At 48.0% G+C, this 15,360-nt stretch overlaps 2 protein-coding genes and 1 pseudogene across 3 annotated transcripts in view; 2 read left to right on the top strand and 1 right to left on the bottom strand.

Annotated features, from left to right (window-relative positions):
- Positions 1-15,360, top strand: part of LOC130296463 (putative N-acetyltransferase 8B) — a 58,318-nt gene that overhangs the window by 16,734 nt on the left and 26,224 nt on the right. The gene's annotated exons all lie outside the window — the stretch shown is intronic.
- On the top strand, positions 989-5,202 carry LOC130296629 (probable N-acetyltransferase camello; annotated as a pseudogene).
- Positions 8,953-12,027, bottom strand: LOC130296368 (N-acetyltransferase 8-like). Of its 2 annotated transcripts, none has more exons than XM_056547926.1 (2): positions 12,000-12,027; positions 8,953-10,040 (listed from the first exon to the last, which is right to left on the bottom strand). In XM_056547926.1, the coding sequence occupies exon 2, from the start codon at positions 10,026-10,028 to the stop codon at positions 9,363-9,365; it is 666 nt and encodes a 221-aa protein (XP_056403901.1). In that variant the 5' UTR covers positions 10,029-10,040; positions 12,000-12,027; the 3' UTR covers positions 8,953-9,362. The 2 variants fall into 2 exon arrangements, with proteins under 2 accessions (XP_056403901.1, XP_056403825.1); XM_056547850.1 differs by lacking the exon at positions 12,000-12,027 and adding an exon at positions 11,107-11,231.

Raw genomic sequence — 15,360 nt, 5'->3', positions numbered from 1 at the left:
CAGCAAGGATCGTAGTCAGGGGCAACGGCAGAAGGTCTGGAAACACAGGCAAGGAACACACAAGGAACGCTTTCACTGGCACTAAGGCAACAAGATCCGGCAAGGGAGTGCAAGGGAAGTGAGGTAATATAGGGAAGTGCACAGGTGATTACCCTAATTGGAACCACTGCGCCAATCAGCGGCGCAGTGGCCCTTTAAATCGCAGAGACCCGGCGCGCGCGCGCCCTAGGGAGCGGGGCCGCGCGCGCCGGGACAGAACAGACGGGGAGCGAGTCAGGTAGGGGAGCCGGGGTGCGCATCGCGAGCGGGCGCTACCCGCATCGCGAATCGCATCCCGGCTGGCAGCGGGATCGCAGCGCCCCGGGTCAGAGGACGTGACCGGAGCGCTGCAGCGGAGAGAGTGAAGCGAGCGCTCCGGGGAGGAGCGGGGACCCGGAGCGCTCGGCGTAACAATACCTATATGGTAGTGTATTGTTTCAGTAACATATTTGAGGTGCGTTCAACTTATAGTTTTACCTCTTTATATCTCCTCTATAATTTTCTTTTTCCTCATCTTCTTGTATCCTCTCTTTCCGACTCTTCTCATTTTTCTTTCTTAGGGTGCATTCACACCACGTTTTGTTCATTCGGGTGCCGGATCCGGCGGGGGGAGGGGCAAACTGGGCGCTCCCGCACCCTGGCCGGATCAACCTGTGACTCAATTTACTTTAATGACCCGACCGGAGTCAAATGGTGACTCCGTTTGGCTCAGTTTTGACCCGTATGCGGTTTTGGACCGGACCTGAAACTGTAGTAAACTACGGTTTTCGGTCCGGTCCAAAACCGCATACGGGTCAAAACTGAGCCGAACGGAGTCACCGTTTGACTCCGGACAGGTCATTAAAGTAAATTGAGTCACGGGCTGATCCGGCCAGGGTACGGGAGCGCCCGGTTTGCCCCTCCCCCCACCGGATCCGGCACCCGAATGAACAAAACGTGGTGTGAATGCTTAGTCATATCATTTTTTTACACCCACCCGATCCAACCTCATTTTATCTTGTCTTACAGGACACACACCATGTCCAGTTACATCATCCGTCTTTACAAGGCCTCGGATTACTATATAGTTAGAGACATCTTTGCTCGTGGTATAATAGAACACACTGGTGCTGCCTTCCATAACACCCTGAGGCTTCCTCACATTTGGATCTCCTCCCTGGTGGTGACCGGGCTTCCTCTCCTGATCACAGGATCTCTTCCTACTTCTATACTGGCAGGGGCCATATTCCTAGGCCTCATCTGGTACATCAGTAGTCGTATACGTATAGTCGCTACGCTAACTTTAGCTTGAGAGATGACATGTTAGACATTGAGAAGTATTATCTACAAAGTGAAGACCGCTGCTTCTGGGTGGCAGAGTCAGATGGAGAGATCGTAGGGATAGTGGTGGCAGCTCCATTCCTACAGGCCAGAGGAGAGAAGCAAATGGAGCTGAGAAGATTATCAGTTCCCAGAAGACACCGGGGAAAAGGGATAGCGAAAGCCTTATGTAGGACGGTCATTGACTTCACCCGAAAGAGAGGATACAAGGCGGTGATGCTAGAAGCCACACTGCACGAGACCACCTCCTGTTATCTCTATGAAAAGATGGGATTCAGGAAAACTCACTCTTTCTACCCAGATTACTTCTGTACAAGATACATAGATTTTATAGATATTTATTATCAGTACGATATCCAGGAATAAAATCATCTGATGTCTCCTACTATGAGGATCAGTAAGATCTAAAATGACTCTGGCCCTCATTTACTTAGAAAATCGGGTTGTAAGTGTATCTTGCTTTCTTACCCGACTGCTTTTTCCCCCTGGTATTTATTATTATGTCGCATCCTGTTTGCCGCACGTGGGTTTTGTTGGTTTTGGTTTCCAACTCCTCTTAGTTGTCGGGAAAAAATCCACAACAATTCAACATATTCGGGTTGGAAACCTTTATAAATACGTGGGAAAGCTCAGAAATGTCGGGTTACGCCCCTTTTTTCGGGTTTGGGAGAATCCACATCGGGTCTGTCGAGAAACAATGTTGCATCGTGTCACAGACTGGGACACGATGTTTGCGACATGTCGCAGACAAAGATGCGCCAAAAAAAACAGACAAAACAAGTCGGGTTTAGAATAGTAAATGAGGGCCTCTGTGTGGTCAATTCCAACTTGTACATAAGAGCAGTGTAGGATGGTACATCAAGGTCCAAATCGGTATGTGAAGGGATAGTCAGTGGCAGGTCCAAGAGTCAAAGTCCAGGGTGAGACATGGAGGAATAGTCAAGGACAGGTTCGAGCATCGAAGAGAAGGATGGGTCATCAAGGTCTAAATCAGGATGTGGTGGGATGGTCAATAACAGGTCTGAGAGTCAAAGAGCAGGATGGTACATCAAGGTCCAAATCAGTATCTGAAGGGACAGTCACTGACAGGTCCAAGAGTAAAAGTCCAGGGTGAGACGTGTAGGGATAGTCAAGGACAGGTTCGAGTGTTGATGAGAAGGATGGGTCATCAAGGTCCAAATCAGTATGTGGTGGGATGGTCAATAACAGGTCTGAGAGTCAAAGACCAGGATGGTATGTCAAGGTCCAGATCAGTATGTGAAGGGACAGTCAGTGACAGGTCCAAGAGTCAAAGTCCAGAATGAGACATGGAGGGATAGTCAAGGACAGGTTCAAGTGTCGAAGAGCAGGATGGGTCATCAAGGTCCAAATCAGTATGTGGAAGGCCTCAATGCAGTGCCGATTGGCCTGAGAGTTAAATGCAAGCAATAATTAGCTAACCTGTTGTCTAACCATGTGCTATTAGCTGCAAAGTATGCTGGGCTACCTTGACATTAGTGCTCCTGATTCCCCATCCTAAGCTGACATGTGTTCCTCATACCTTCTCCTGTCATAAAGCAGCTGTCAGGCTCGCGGTAGCTAAATCTGGCAAAGTTCTAAAGTTTGGCAAGCCTCATTTTGCCCGAAGTTTTGAGCGCGACTGGGTTTGCCAGGCTTGGCTCTCTCATCTATGGGAGGGGGCTATCACACTCCCTCCTATAGACATGACTGGAGGGGGCAGGGTGGCGTGAGACCATGAGACTGTACCCTCCAAGAAGTACATTTATTCACTGAAGACGTGTCAGTCACCAGAACTGAGGAACAGGAGCTCACTGACTGAACAGGAACAGTGACCTATCAAAGTCAACCATTGCTCAGGCTGTAGATCCTCCAAGCAGAAGACTTCATGGAGTGGAAATATAGTTTATGTGACTGCGGAACAATGGCAACAAGGTAATTGCTACAAGATCACTGGTTACAGGAGATCGTGGTCACCATGGGAACATTCACGAGGCTTGGGGGGTGGAAGTTTGAGCAGATTGTGATGACTGAGACGTCATACATTTCTCACTTTACAAGGGATGTTTATTGCAGTGGGGGCACAATGTTTATTACATATGGCACAATCCATGGAATACCGAACACTAGTCCATAACAGTCCAGATATTTCTTCCACCATCTTCCGGTGACACATTGCCCTGGCAGCCCAGGCTTTGGTTTTCAGCCCAATAGAAGTCAGTAACAGAATCCCAAGAATGTTTCCATTCAGGCCAATGAAACATCCAAAGCTCCATAGAGGCCGACCATGTGGATGACATGGGGTCCCAGTGTAGCCCATGGGTCAACTGAGAGTAGTAGTCCTTTAGATGTTATATCACATGGCATTGTGTTGCAGCGAACCTCATGCCCCCGCGTGAACCCATCTAGCTTTGTCACACGAGTTGTCCCTGAAGGGCAAAGTGCAGGGATGAGACCTCTGAATCTCCAGAATTCTGTGAAACTACTTTATTACTTTACTTACATTTTTTTGCAAATCCAATATGGTACAATTACTATAGCACAGCTCTGAATGTTACAGCTTTTAAGCCAGATGAATGAGTATTCGGTCACTGTCCTTTTAGATGCTTTTGCAGCAGATCTACTGAATCTGGACGTCCCTGAGATGCTACTAGGATGTAAAATGACAGCGACTAATTCAGATGTAAATGTAGGCAGATGATCTCCAATCTACACAGGTTGGTTCACTGTGGTGTTTTACCTTTACTCAAAACTAGTTTCGGCACATTACCCAGAAAGGCTTGCACAGGAAAACTTTCCATGAAGGTCACTCAAGAAGTGTATGTAGAGGAAACCTTGTTAAGTGCCAGTTTCCTCTGACTAAGATGGAAAAGTCTTTCTTGGAGATGAAGACTTGAGCACTTTATCCTTACAACATGGACTGGAACAGGAAGAGTGAGTTGGTTTACCTAGAAATGACACATGTGGCCTTGGTTTAGGGATGTCTAGAAAGAGTTGGGTTCTGGAAAAAAACAGGCCTAGATTTGTAAACAAACTGGTTTGGGTCCAGCCCTTCTTCTAGGAGAGGGAGCTTGGACTAGGGATGTCTCCCATAATCATTGGCTCTGGGAGGATCATGTGACCAAGGCATCATTCATCTGATACTGTAATGTAGATTTTAACCTGTTACACTTCTTGCAATATCTTAGAGCATGCAATCAGTACCTTTGCATGTAAACATAAAGTACCCCATACACATATATACATTACACAGAACCCAATGGGTTAGAGGTATAATAGTGTTGCCCTACACAAGAAGGGGAGATAATGTTTCCATTTTTTTTTGGTAGCTCATTAATATGTATGTCCTGACTGAAGACTCAATTGTCAGTGTTTACCTGGAGACTTTATAAGAGATATATCTGTATAGAGGATGTCCCCTCATTTACCAAAACAACTCAATTCTAGATGTATAGGAAACGTATGGTACATGAGCTGGTGACCACTCGCTCGATTTCTTATCAGATGCTCCCGATCTGCTGAAAGTTTGTTTCAAGTTTCTACTTCTCTTGTAGGCCTTCTTTGAACTCCTTTCTATTTTACCAATGTCCCTCTTTTGCCAAACAAATCTACACATTCCATTGGCCAAACATCTCTCAAGGGAAACTATAGAATAGGTTGGTAAAACGGAATGTGACCCAAGTTTCCTTGAAGAGCAGACGTAAGACGGTCTACAAGTGTTCATCTATACCACGAGATGATGACTGGCGTATGGACGGGTTCAGGGGCGGACATATCGCCTGTGCAGCCGGTTCAGCTGCACAGGGGCCCAGCGTGGGAGGGGGCCCGGCCCGCCCTCACACACTGGGCCGGTCCTACCATCGGACCCAGTGCACAGGGCCGCCATCAGGGGGTAAACCCATACACTTGTATGGGGCCCGGAGCTTCAGGGAGGCCCGGACGTCCCTGTACTTTTTTCCGGCTAGTCAGTGAGTGACTGCGACTGTCACTCACTGACTCCTGGCTGGGTAACCGTCAGAACTATGACCGGGCCTCATAGTCTGGGGGGCCCGCAGGACTATGAGGCCCGCTCTTTCTAGGGCGCGGGCCCCTTAAGAACTACGGCAGGGCCGGACAGGCCAGGGGCTGATGGGAGTCGACGTGCCCCGCGCAGGCACGCACGTCTACTCCAGTCACCTGACCTGTCCCGGCGCGATCTCCAGTCCAGCAGCCTCCCGACGGATCCTCCCCGTGCAGTGACACTCTGACAGGAGCAGCAGCTGCACCGAACCCCGGCAGAGTAAGTGAACGGGGTGTGTGTGTGTGTGTGTGGGGGGGGGGGGGGGTTGGATGGGGGCTATGTTGTTTGCAGACTACAATGGTGATGAGAGGTGCAGGGGAACTGGTGCTTGGGGTGTTATAGGGGTGATGAGAGGGGGGGGGGTTATGGGGGTAATGAGAGGTGCAGGGGGTGTTATGGGGGGATGAGAGGTGCAGGGGGTGTTATGGGGGGATGAAAGGTGCATGGGGAGGTTATGGGGGTGATGAGAGGTGCAGGGGGTTATGGGGGTAATGAGAGGTGCAGGGGGTGTTATGGGGGTAATGAGAGGTGCAGGGGGGTGTTATGGGGGGGATGAGAGGTGCAGGGGGTGTTATGGGGGGGATGAAAGGTGCATGGGGAGGTTATGGGGGTGATGAGAGGTGCAGGGGAACTGGTGCTTGGGGTGTTATAGGGGTGATGAGAGGGGGGGGGGTTATGGGGGTAATGAGAGGTGCAGGGGGTGTTATGGGGGGATGAGAGGTGCAGGGGGTGTTATGGGGGGATGAAAGGTGCATGGGGAGGTTATGGGGGTGATGAGAGGTGCAGGGGGTTATGGGGGTAATGAGAGGTGCAGGGGGTGTTATGGGGGTAATGAGAGGTGCAGGGGGGTGTTATGGGGGGGATGAGAGGTGCAGGGGGTGTTATGGGGGGGATGAAAGGTGCATGGGGAGGTTATGGGGGTGATGAGAGGTGCAGGGGGGGTTATGGGGGTGATGAGAGATGCAGGGGGTGTTATGAGGGTGATGAGGGGGGGGGGGTGTTATGGGGTGATGAGAGGTGCAGGGGGGGTTATGGGGGTGATAAGAGGTGCAGGAGGGTGTTATGGGGGTGAAGAGAGGTGCAGGGGGTTGTTATGGGGGTGGTGAGATATGCAGGGGGCATTATAATAGTGTTGAGGAGAGGTGCGGGGGTTATAATAGTGATGAGGAGAGGTGCGGGGGTTATAGTAGTGATGAGGAGAGGTGTGTGGGGGGGTTATAGTAGTGATGAGGAGAGGTGCGGGGGTTATAATAGTGATGAGGAGAGGTGCGGGGGTTATAGTAGTGATGAGGAGAGGTGTGTGGGGGGGTTATAGTAGTGATGAGGAGAGGTGCGGGGGTTATAGTAGTGATGAGGAGAGGTGTGGGGGGGGGGTTATAGTAGTGATGAGAGGTGCCTGGGGGGGGTTATAGTAGTGATGAGGAGAGGTGTGGGGGGGTTATAGTAATGATGAGGAGAGGTGCGGGGGTGGTTATAGTAGTGTTGAGGAGAGGTTTGGCAGGGGTTATGGGGGTGATGAGGAATGATGAGGACACAGAGGATAAGAGGTATTATATTTAGTGGGTATAGTGTGTGGCAGGATTATATTTAGTGGGTACAGTGTATAGCAGTATTATATTCAGGGTACAGTGTGTGGCAGGATTATATTTAGTGGGTACAGTGTATAGCAGTATTATACTCAGGTTACAGTGTATAGCATTATTATATTCAGGGTACGGTGTGTGGCAGGATTATATTTAGTGGGCACAGTGTGTAGCAGTATTATATTCAGGGTACAGTGTATAGTATTATTATATTCAGGGTACAGTGTATAGCAGTATTATATTCAGGGTACAGTGTGTGGCAGTATTATATTTAGTGGGTACAATGTGTGGCAGTATTATATTCGGAGTACAGTGTGTGGCAGTATTATATTCAGGTTACAGTGTGTAGCAGGATTATATTTAGTGGATACAGTGTATAGCAGTATTATATTTAGTGGGTACAGTGTACAGCAGTATTGTATTCAGGTTACAGTGTCTGGCAATATTATATTTAGGGTACAGTGTGGGGCAGTATTTTATTTAGGGTACAGTGTGTGACAGTATTTTATTTAGGGTACTGTGTGGGGCAGTATTATATTTAGTGGGTACAGTGAATAGCAGTATTATATTTAGTGGGTACAGTGTGGGGCAGTATTTTATTTAGGTTACACTTTCTGGCATGGTTATAATGATTACTGTCTTCATGCAGAGGATGAGGATCTGCTGACAGTGAGGAGCCAATGATGTCTGCATGTCAGACTCTGCAGAGAAGATGGAGCTGGGGGAAGACCTGGTCTCTGGACGAGATGAAGAAGAAAAGAAGACGTCACTCAGGTCACTGACATCATTGTGTGTTCTTATGACTGTCCCATCAGAGCTGTAGTCACTTGTAAGTTCTGCAGTGATGATGGGTAAAACTGTGTCCAATCTGTGTCTCTTCAGCTGTTACAAAACTACAACTCCCATTGCCTGAGGCTCTCCAGACATGATGGGAGTTTTAGCTTTCCAACAGCTGGAGAACCACTTCAACCGAGGTGATCGGTGGGGGTCTCAGGCCTTGAGTTGTGTAAGGGGCCCCGAAATTTCTGATGGCAGCCCTGCCAGTGCACATATGACAGGGAAACCAGTCTTGCCCAGTCACTAAACTGCTACTTACATCTGCCCATGGGGACTTCCTGGCTGAGGTGCGTGCAGTGAGTGACGTCATCGCAAGCACCTGGACGCTGACGTCCAGCGCAGAGCGTGCGATGATGTCACTTATAGCGCGCACCTCTGCCAGGAAGTCCCCATGGGCAAATGTAAGTAGTGCAGGCCAGGTAAGAGTGTGTGGGTGAGTGAGAGTGTGTGTGTGTGTTTGTTTGTTGGGGTTATGCTACGCTACCTTATGTGGGGAATCTATGCTACCTAATGTGGGGAATATATGCTATGCTACCTAATGTGGGGAATCTATGCTACCTAATGTGGGGAATATATGCTATGCTACCTAATGTGGGGAATCTATGCTACCTAATGTGGGGAATATATGCTATGCTACCTAATGTGTGGAATCTTTGCTACACTACCTAATGTGGGGAATATATGCTACGCTACCTAATGTGGGGAATCTATGCCATGCTACCTAATGTGGGGAATATATGCTATGCTACGCTACCTAATGTGGGGCTACGCTACCTAATGTAGGGAATCTATGCTACGCTACCTAATGTGGGGAATATATGCTGCGCTACCTAATGTGGGGAATATATGCTACGCTACCTAATGTGGGGAAATTATGCTACGTTACCTAATGTGGGGAAACTATGCAATGCTACCTAATGTGGGGAATATATGCTACCTAATGTGGGGAATCTATGCTACCTAATGTGGGGGAACTGCTGCCTATCTAATGCAGATTAATGTGAGTTGCAGTGCAATTTTATGGCATATTACTTTTTTTTTTTGGGGGGGGGGGGGGGGCCCAGGCACATTCTTTGCACAGGGGCCCTCTGTTGTCTGTGTCCGCCCCTGGACGGGTTAGAGCCTGGAGGCACAGCTCTCAACATCTCAAGAACATGTAGACTTTCCTTATAGGTGCAGATATCAGCCCAGATTGATCAATCTTCCTGAGACCCAACAACCAATCATAGCTCAGCTTTCATTTTACAACAGTTCCTTAAGATATAAAAGAGCTGTGATTGGTTGTTATGGGCAAAACAGGACAGTTTTGGTCTCAAGCAGATTGATAAATCTAGGCCAATCTCTACGAAAGTCTACATGTTCTTGAGATGTTGAGTATCTTATTATTTGCCTCCATGCACTTACCCGTCCATGCACCAGTCTGGGGCAATCATCTGGGCCGTTGTCTTTCTTAGACCTTACAGATCAAGAGTGAACATACCAAAAAGAACAAACAACAACCATCCAAAGTAGACAACTGTAGAGGATCATCTATGGGAGGAGATATCGTATCTGAACCCAACCCAAAACATTCCGATGAGTTGGAGTACACTATTGTGTATACCTGGGTCTGAAGGCTTGAAGCCCATCGTCTCATACAACCGCATTGCGGTAAACTGTACTGAAGTGGTGGACAGGACGACCGCATTACACCCGCTTTTCCGTGCATAGTCAATCACCGTCCTACATAACAATTTAGAGATCCCTTTGCCTCGGTGGTGACCGGCTACTAACATCCTCTTCAGCTCCACGTTCTTCTCATGGAGGGTAATATAAGGGATAGCAGCCACCGCGCCCACAACTTCTTCTCCTAACTCCACCACCCAGAAGCAGTAACCTTCCCTCTCGAGATAATATTTTTTGATGTCCTTCAGATCTCTGACCAGACCCCGAACAGCATGAAAAATGAAGAAAACACCACCGGGAATCCATAACACAAGCAAGGCACCGATCCCACCTAAGATGGAGAAGGCAAAGGATCCGGTAGTGACCAAAGGAAGGAACAGTCCGGCCATAAGGAGGAGCCAGCACTGAGGCTGCCTTAGGGCACAGTAGAGAGTTGCAGGGATGTATTCATAACAACCAGACGCGAACATCTGCCGCACCGTATGTCGGTCGGATTCCTGGTAAAGTCGAATGTTGTAAGCAAACATGTTGTCTCTCGTCTGAAAAATAAACAAAATCAATGCACTTAGGCTCCGTTCATACTACAGAATTTCCGAGCAGAATTCTGTTTTAAAATAATAATAATGGTTTATAGCAAACACCACTAGGGGTCCCCATACCCTCCAGAATATATTCCTGTCAGGCCGCAGCATCATCTTTGTCCCAACTGAAGCACAAGCTGGGGCAAAGTCCAGGAATTAAGAGTGGGGCTAGCACTCCTCTGTGCTCACTCCTGTCCTATCAGACTGCAGCATGAGAACAGAGAGGAGAAGGCCACAGAGCAGCCTGCAGTGATTGGGTGAATAGACAAAGCACAGCACAGCAGGTTCAGGGAGGAAGTGAATGCATTGAGAGTGAGGACAGCTTAGTGGTTGCATTGGACTTGACCCTTCCTGAGCAGTGGATGGCAGAATGAGTGAGCAGCAGAACAGAGGGAGTTGTGAGCCTAATACAGAAGATAGAGACATAAAAAAAAGACATGTAAAGCATCTGCACGACCTAGTGAGTAACATTTAGGAGCATAAATTTATTTTCTGTAAAATAATGTATATTCAGAAATTCTAATAGTATAATAAAATGTAATTTTTTTTCCAAATCTTTTGCGACGAAAAATATATATTCAACAAAATTCTTCAAATCATTGTTGGAATGTTCTAGAAGCCGAATCCGAAGCAACGTACAAGATTGTGTTCTGTGTCACCTATCCATGGAATTCAGACATGCTCACAAACGGTTAAGAAAGGAACAAATTGCCCCAACCTTTTTTGTGTTTTAATTATTTTTTTTTGTCTTTTTCTGTCTCTCTCAGTTTTTGCTACATTATATTCTGTAGCAATATATTCTTTTTTATGTTTTTGTGTTGTTTTGTGTTCTTTGTATTTTTGTGTGTTTTTTGTGTTTTTGCTGGTTATCTTTCTATTTTTGCTACATTTTATTCTGTAACAATACATTTTTTTGTGGGTTTTTTTGTGTTATTTGTGGCTATCTCTCTGTTTTTGCTGCGTTATATTCTGTATCTATACATTCTGCATATCCATACACAGAAAAGAAGACTATCGGGGGTACCTGGTATGGAACGTCCATGAAGAGGATATAAACGCCCCCCAGCTGCCTCCTCGGGGGTCTCAGCGATCGATGGACGGGGAAGTAAATATGTAAACCACGCCGAATAGGAAACAAAATCTTGGGACCGATCGGCTAAGAACTTCTTTATAGAGGATCCGAGTAATACGGGGGGGGGGGGGGGGGGGGGGGGGTTATGGACATCGCTTCTCTCTCCAATCACCTCTTCTGCCCGTCTCCTCCTCCCTTCATATGATTAACTCTTCGGAACCCTACAAACTTTTGGATCACCACTAAGTCTTGGTGCACCTTTCCTGGTAGGTGCAGAGTCCCTGAACTCACGTAACCTGTGTATTGGAAGAGTGGTGCAGTTGCCCATAGCAACCAATTAGATTTCTTCTTTAATTTTTAACCCCTTAACCCCGTGTATGCCCTGCTTCCGCTCCTGGTCTTTGAAGTGCACTCATAGCCATTGGACCTGATTGCTGTCAGCAGCAGGGACCCGGGCTAATGTTGGACATTGCTGATCAGGGTCATTTCCGGCATCAACCCTTTAGATGCTGCAGTCAAAGATGTGTTTTTTTAACTCCTTAAGGGCGCAGTGATTTTACATTTTTGTGTTCTCCTTCTTTCCTCCTCATATTCTTATAGCAATAACACTTTCAGTTTTCCACCTACAGACCCATATGAGGGCTTAGAGTGCCAATCGGACGGGAAGGAGGCATGTAGGCACCCTCCAGCCCATATCCCAGCTGATCGGGAGCCGATTTAACACATTTAAAGGGGTACTCCGGCCCTAAGACATCTTATCCCCTATCCAAAGGATAGGGGATTAGATGTCTGACCGCAGGGGTCCCACCGCTGGGGACCCCCACAATCTTGCATACGGCACCCACCTCTTAGAGCTGCACGCCGCGCTGCCAGTTCACCAACTGCCGGGTGCCGACCTCGGGGCCGCAGTATCGTGACGTCAAGACTCCGCCCCCGTGTGACATCACCCCCCCGCCCCCGCTATGCAAGTCTATGGGAGGGAGCGTGATGGCCGTAACACCCCCTCCCATGGACTTGCATAGCGGGGGTGGGGCGTGACGTCACACGGCCCCCTCCCATAGACTTGCATAGTGGGGGTGGGGTATGACGTCACATGGCCCCCTCCCATACACTTGCATAGCGGGGGTGGGGCGGGAAGTCACACGGCCCCCTCCCATAGACTAGCATAGCGGGGGCAGAGTCATGAAATCACGATACTCTGGCCCCGAGGTCGGCACCCGGCAGTTTGTGAGCTGGCAGCGTGGCGTGCAGCTCTAAGAGGTAGGTGCCAAATGCAAGATTGTGGGGGTCCCCATCGGCGTGACCCCCGCTGTCAGACATCTTATCCCCTATACTTTGGATAGGGGATAAGATGTCTTGAGGCCAGTGTACCCCTTTAAATGTGTTAAATCGGGTCCTGATCAGCTGGGATACGGGCTGGAGGGTGCCTACCTACCTCCTTCCCGTCCGATTGGCACTCTAAGCCCTCATATGGGTCTGTAGGTGGAAAAGTGAAAGCATTATGGCTATAAGAACATGAGGAGGAAAGGAGGAAAACACAAAAATGTTAAATCGCTGAGTCCTTAAGGAGTTAAAAAATCCAAAGTATGTATGTATGGAGACAGAGCCCCTGTGTCCCCCTCTCCCTCCCAGCTCTGATCATGGAGAAACTTCTCCAGTCATACAGCTCGCCGTGCACTGCTAGCACCCTGGAGACTGGCGCAATTTAACCCTCTCCTGACTGACACAATGACTGGAGGATGTGTAATACAGCAGCACACAAAGTACACTGTCACTGAGGTCCTGCCATTATTATATAAAAGGGAGGGGAGGATACTGGGGGGCTCGGGAGGCTGCATATCACAATGGTGGAGAGTTATCCAAACCTGTGTAGAGGAAGAGTGGTGCAGTTGCCCATGCTTCTTTCATTTTTTTAACCCCTTTTCACGTTTTATATAAGTTCTGAATTGATTTGCATATTAGTCAGTGAAATAAGTATTTGATCCCCTATCAATTAGAAGAAAAAAAAATGGCTCCCAGAAATCATACAGGTAAGGAGCTGAGATTAGGAGCACGATCTTAAAGGGAGTGCTCCTAATCTCAGCTCGTTACCTGTCTATAAGGCACCTTTTCACAGAATCGAACAATCAGATTCCAAACTCTCCTCCATGGCCAAGACCAAAGATCTGTCCAAGGATGTCAGGGATCAGACTGAAGACCTACACAAGACTGGAATAGGCTACAAGACCATCGCCGAGCAGCATGGTGAGAGGTTTAGAATAGTTGGTGCCATTGTTCACACGTGGAAGAAACACAAAGTAATTGCCAATCTCCCTCGGTTGGGGGCTCCTTGTAAGACCTCACCTCATGGAGAGTCAATGATCATGGGGTCGGTGAGGAATCATCCCAGAACTACATGGGAGCATCTTGTCAATTAACTTAAGGCAACTGGGACTGTAGTCCCCAAGAAAATATTTGATAAAACACTATGCCACGAAGGACTAAAATCCTGTAGTGCCCGCAAGGTCCCTCTGCTTAAGAAAGCACATGGACAGGCCCGTTTGAAGTTTGCCGAACATCTGATTTACCCAGCCTTGTGTAGGTCTACAATCTTGTCCCTGACATCCTTGGTCAGCTCTCTGGTCTTGGCTATGGTCGAGAGGTTGTAATTTGATTGATTCTGTAGACAGGTGTCTTTTATACAGGTAACAAGCTGCGATTAGGAGCACTTCCTTTCAGAGAGTGCTCCTAATCTCAGCTCCTTACCTTTATAACAGACACCTGGGAGCCTGAAACTTTGCTGTTTTATAGGGGATCAAATACTTATGGAAATCATTTCATGACTTATTTGAAATGCATTTTTCCTGGATTTTGTTGATGTTATTCTGAATTATAGACTAATCATTTCTTTGTGGCTTTGTGAGCGCCATAAATTCATACTCACTGGGAAAGGTGCACCAAGATTAAAGGGGTACTCCAGCCCTAAGACATCTTATCCCCTATCCAAAGGATAGGGGATAAGATGTCTGATCGCGGGGGTCCCGCCGCTGGGGACCCCCGCAATCTTGCATTCGGCACCCACCTCTTTGAGCTGCAAGCCGCGCTGCCAGCTCACAAACTGCCGGGTGCCGACCACGGGGCCGGAGTATCATGATGTCATGACTCCTCCCCCATGTGAAATCACCCCCACCTTCGCTATGCAAGTCTATGGGAGGGAGCGTGACGTGAATAGTGGGGGTGATGTCACACGGGGGGCCGAGTCGTGGGTGCCGAATGCAAGATTGCGGGGGTCCCCAGCGGCGGGACCCCCGCAGTCAGACATCTTGTCCCCTATCCTTTGGATAGGGGATAAGATGTCTTAGGGCTGGAGTACCCCTTTAATAAAGAACATAATGGTGAGACAAAAGTTCTTGCAGGACCCCAATGAGTTAACCCCAAGAACCAACCTCCCATGCTGCGGCTCTCTTGCTGTTTGCACTCCCCACCCCTGTATTCCCAGGTTCTTCAATAATACAGGAGACTATAGCAGTCATGTTAGTCCAGTGATGCGAATGTAAAGCCATTAAATGTTGCAGAATCTTTTAATCCTATGTAATCCTTGTAATCCTTTTGGTAAAGACAAACTTCATAGAATTCATCCTTACACCCTTCCTCAGCTTCAACAGCGACTTGTGTCTGAAGATGATGGGCACTGCAGTGGGGACCAGGACGGCACCCCAATATGCCAATCTATTCACGGCTGACCTAGGAGAGCAATTTCTAGACACACAACATTATCAACCGTACAGACACTACCGCTATATTGTGGATATTATCCGCATACGCTCCATGCACAGCACGCAGGTGTCTCGGCACTCCAGTGTATGGAGCATGTGCAGTCCGTCACTCCATGAGACAAACATAGCCGGGGACCCATTCGGGAAATTGCGAGTGGACCCACTAAAATCACAAAAAAAAAACTAGATCTGTATAGATCTGAGACACTTTTTTGGGACAAATCATTAGGGCACTGGTCTTCTGTGGACCTCCAGATGTGTCCCGGTACAGAACAAAGTCCCCTCAGGTAGAGCCCCTCAAGTCCACAGGGCTCTCCTGCAGAATCCCCCTAGGTCATTATTATGGTTTCTATTGTTTGTATGTTTATTTTAGGTATTGTACAGTGAATACAAGCTATGTGCAAAGGTTATTAGGATGTTTAAACTGTATAGGACCTTCCTATGGTCATGT

This window comes from Hyla sarda, chromosome 1 (genome assembly GCF_029499605.1).
Source record: "Hyla sarda isolate aHylSar1 chromosome 1, aHylSar1.hap1, whole genome shotgun sequence".
Classification (NCBI taxonomy): Eukaryota; Metazoa; Chordata; class Amphibia; order Anura; family Hylidae; genus Hyla; species Hyla sarda.
Note: the sequence above shows the minus strand (reverse complement) of the source record. Positions and strands in the feature narration are given on the sequence as shown.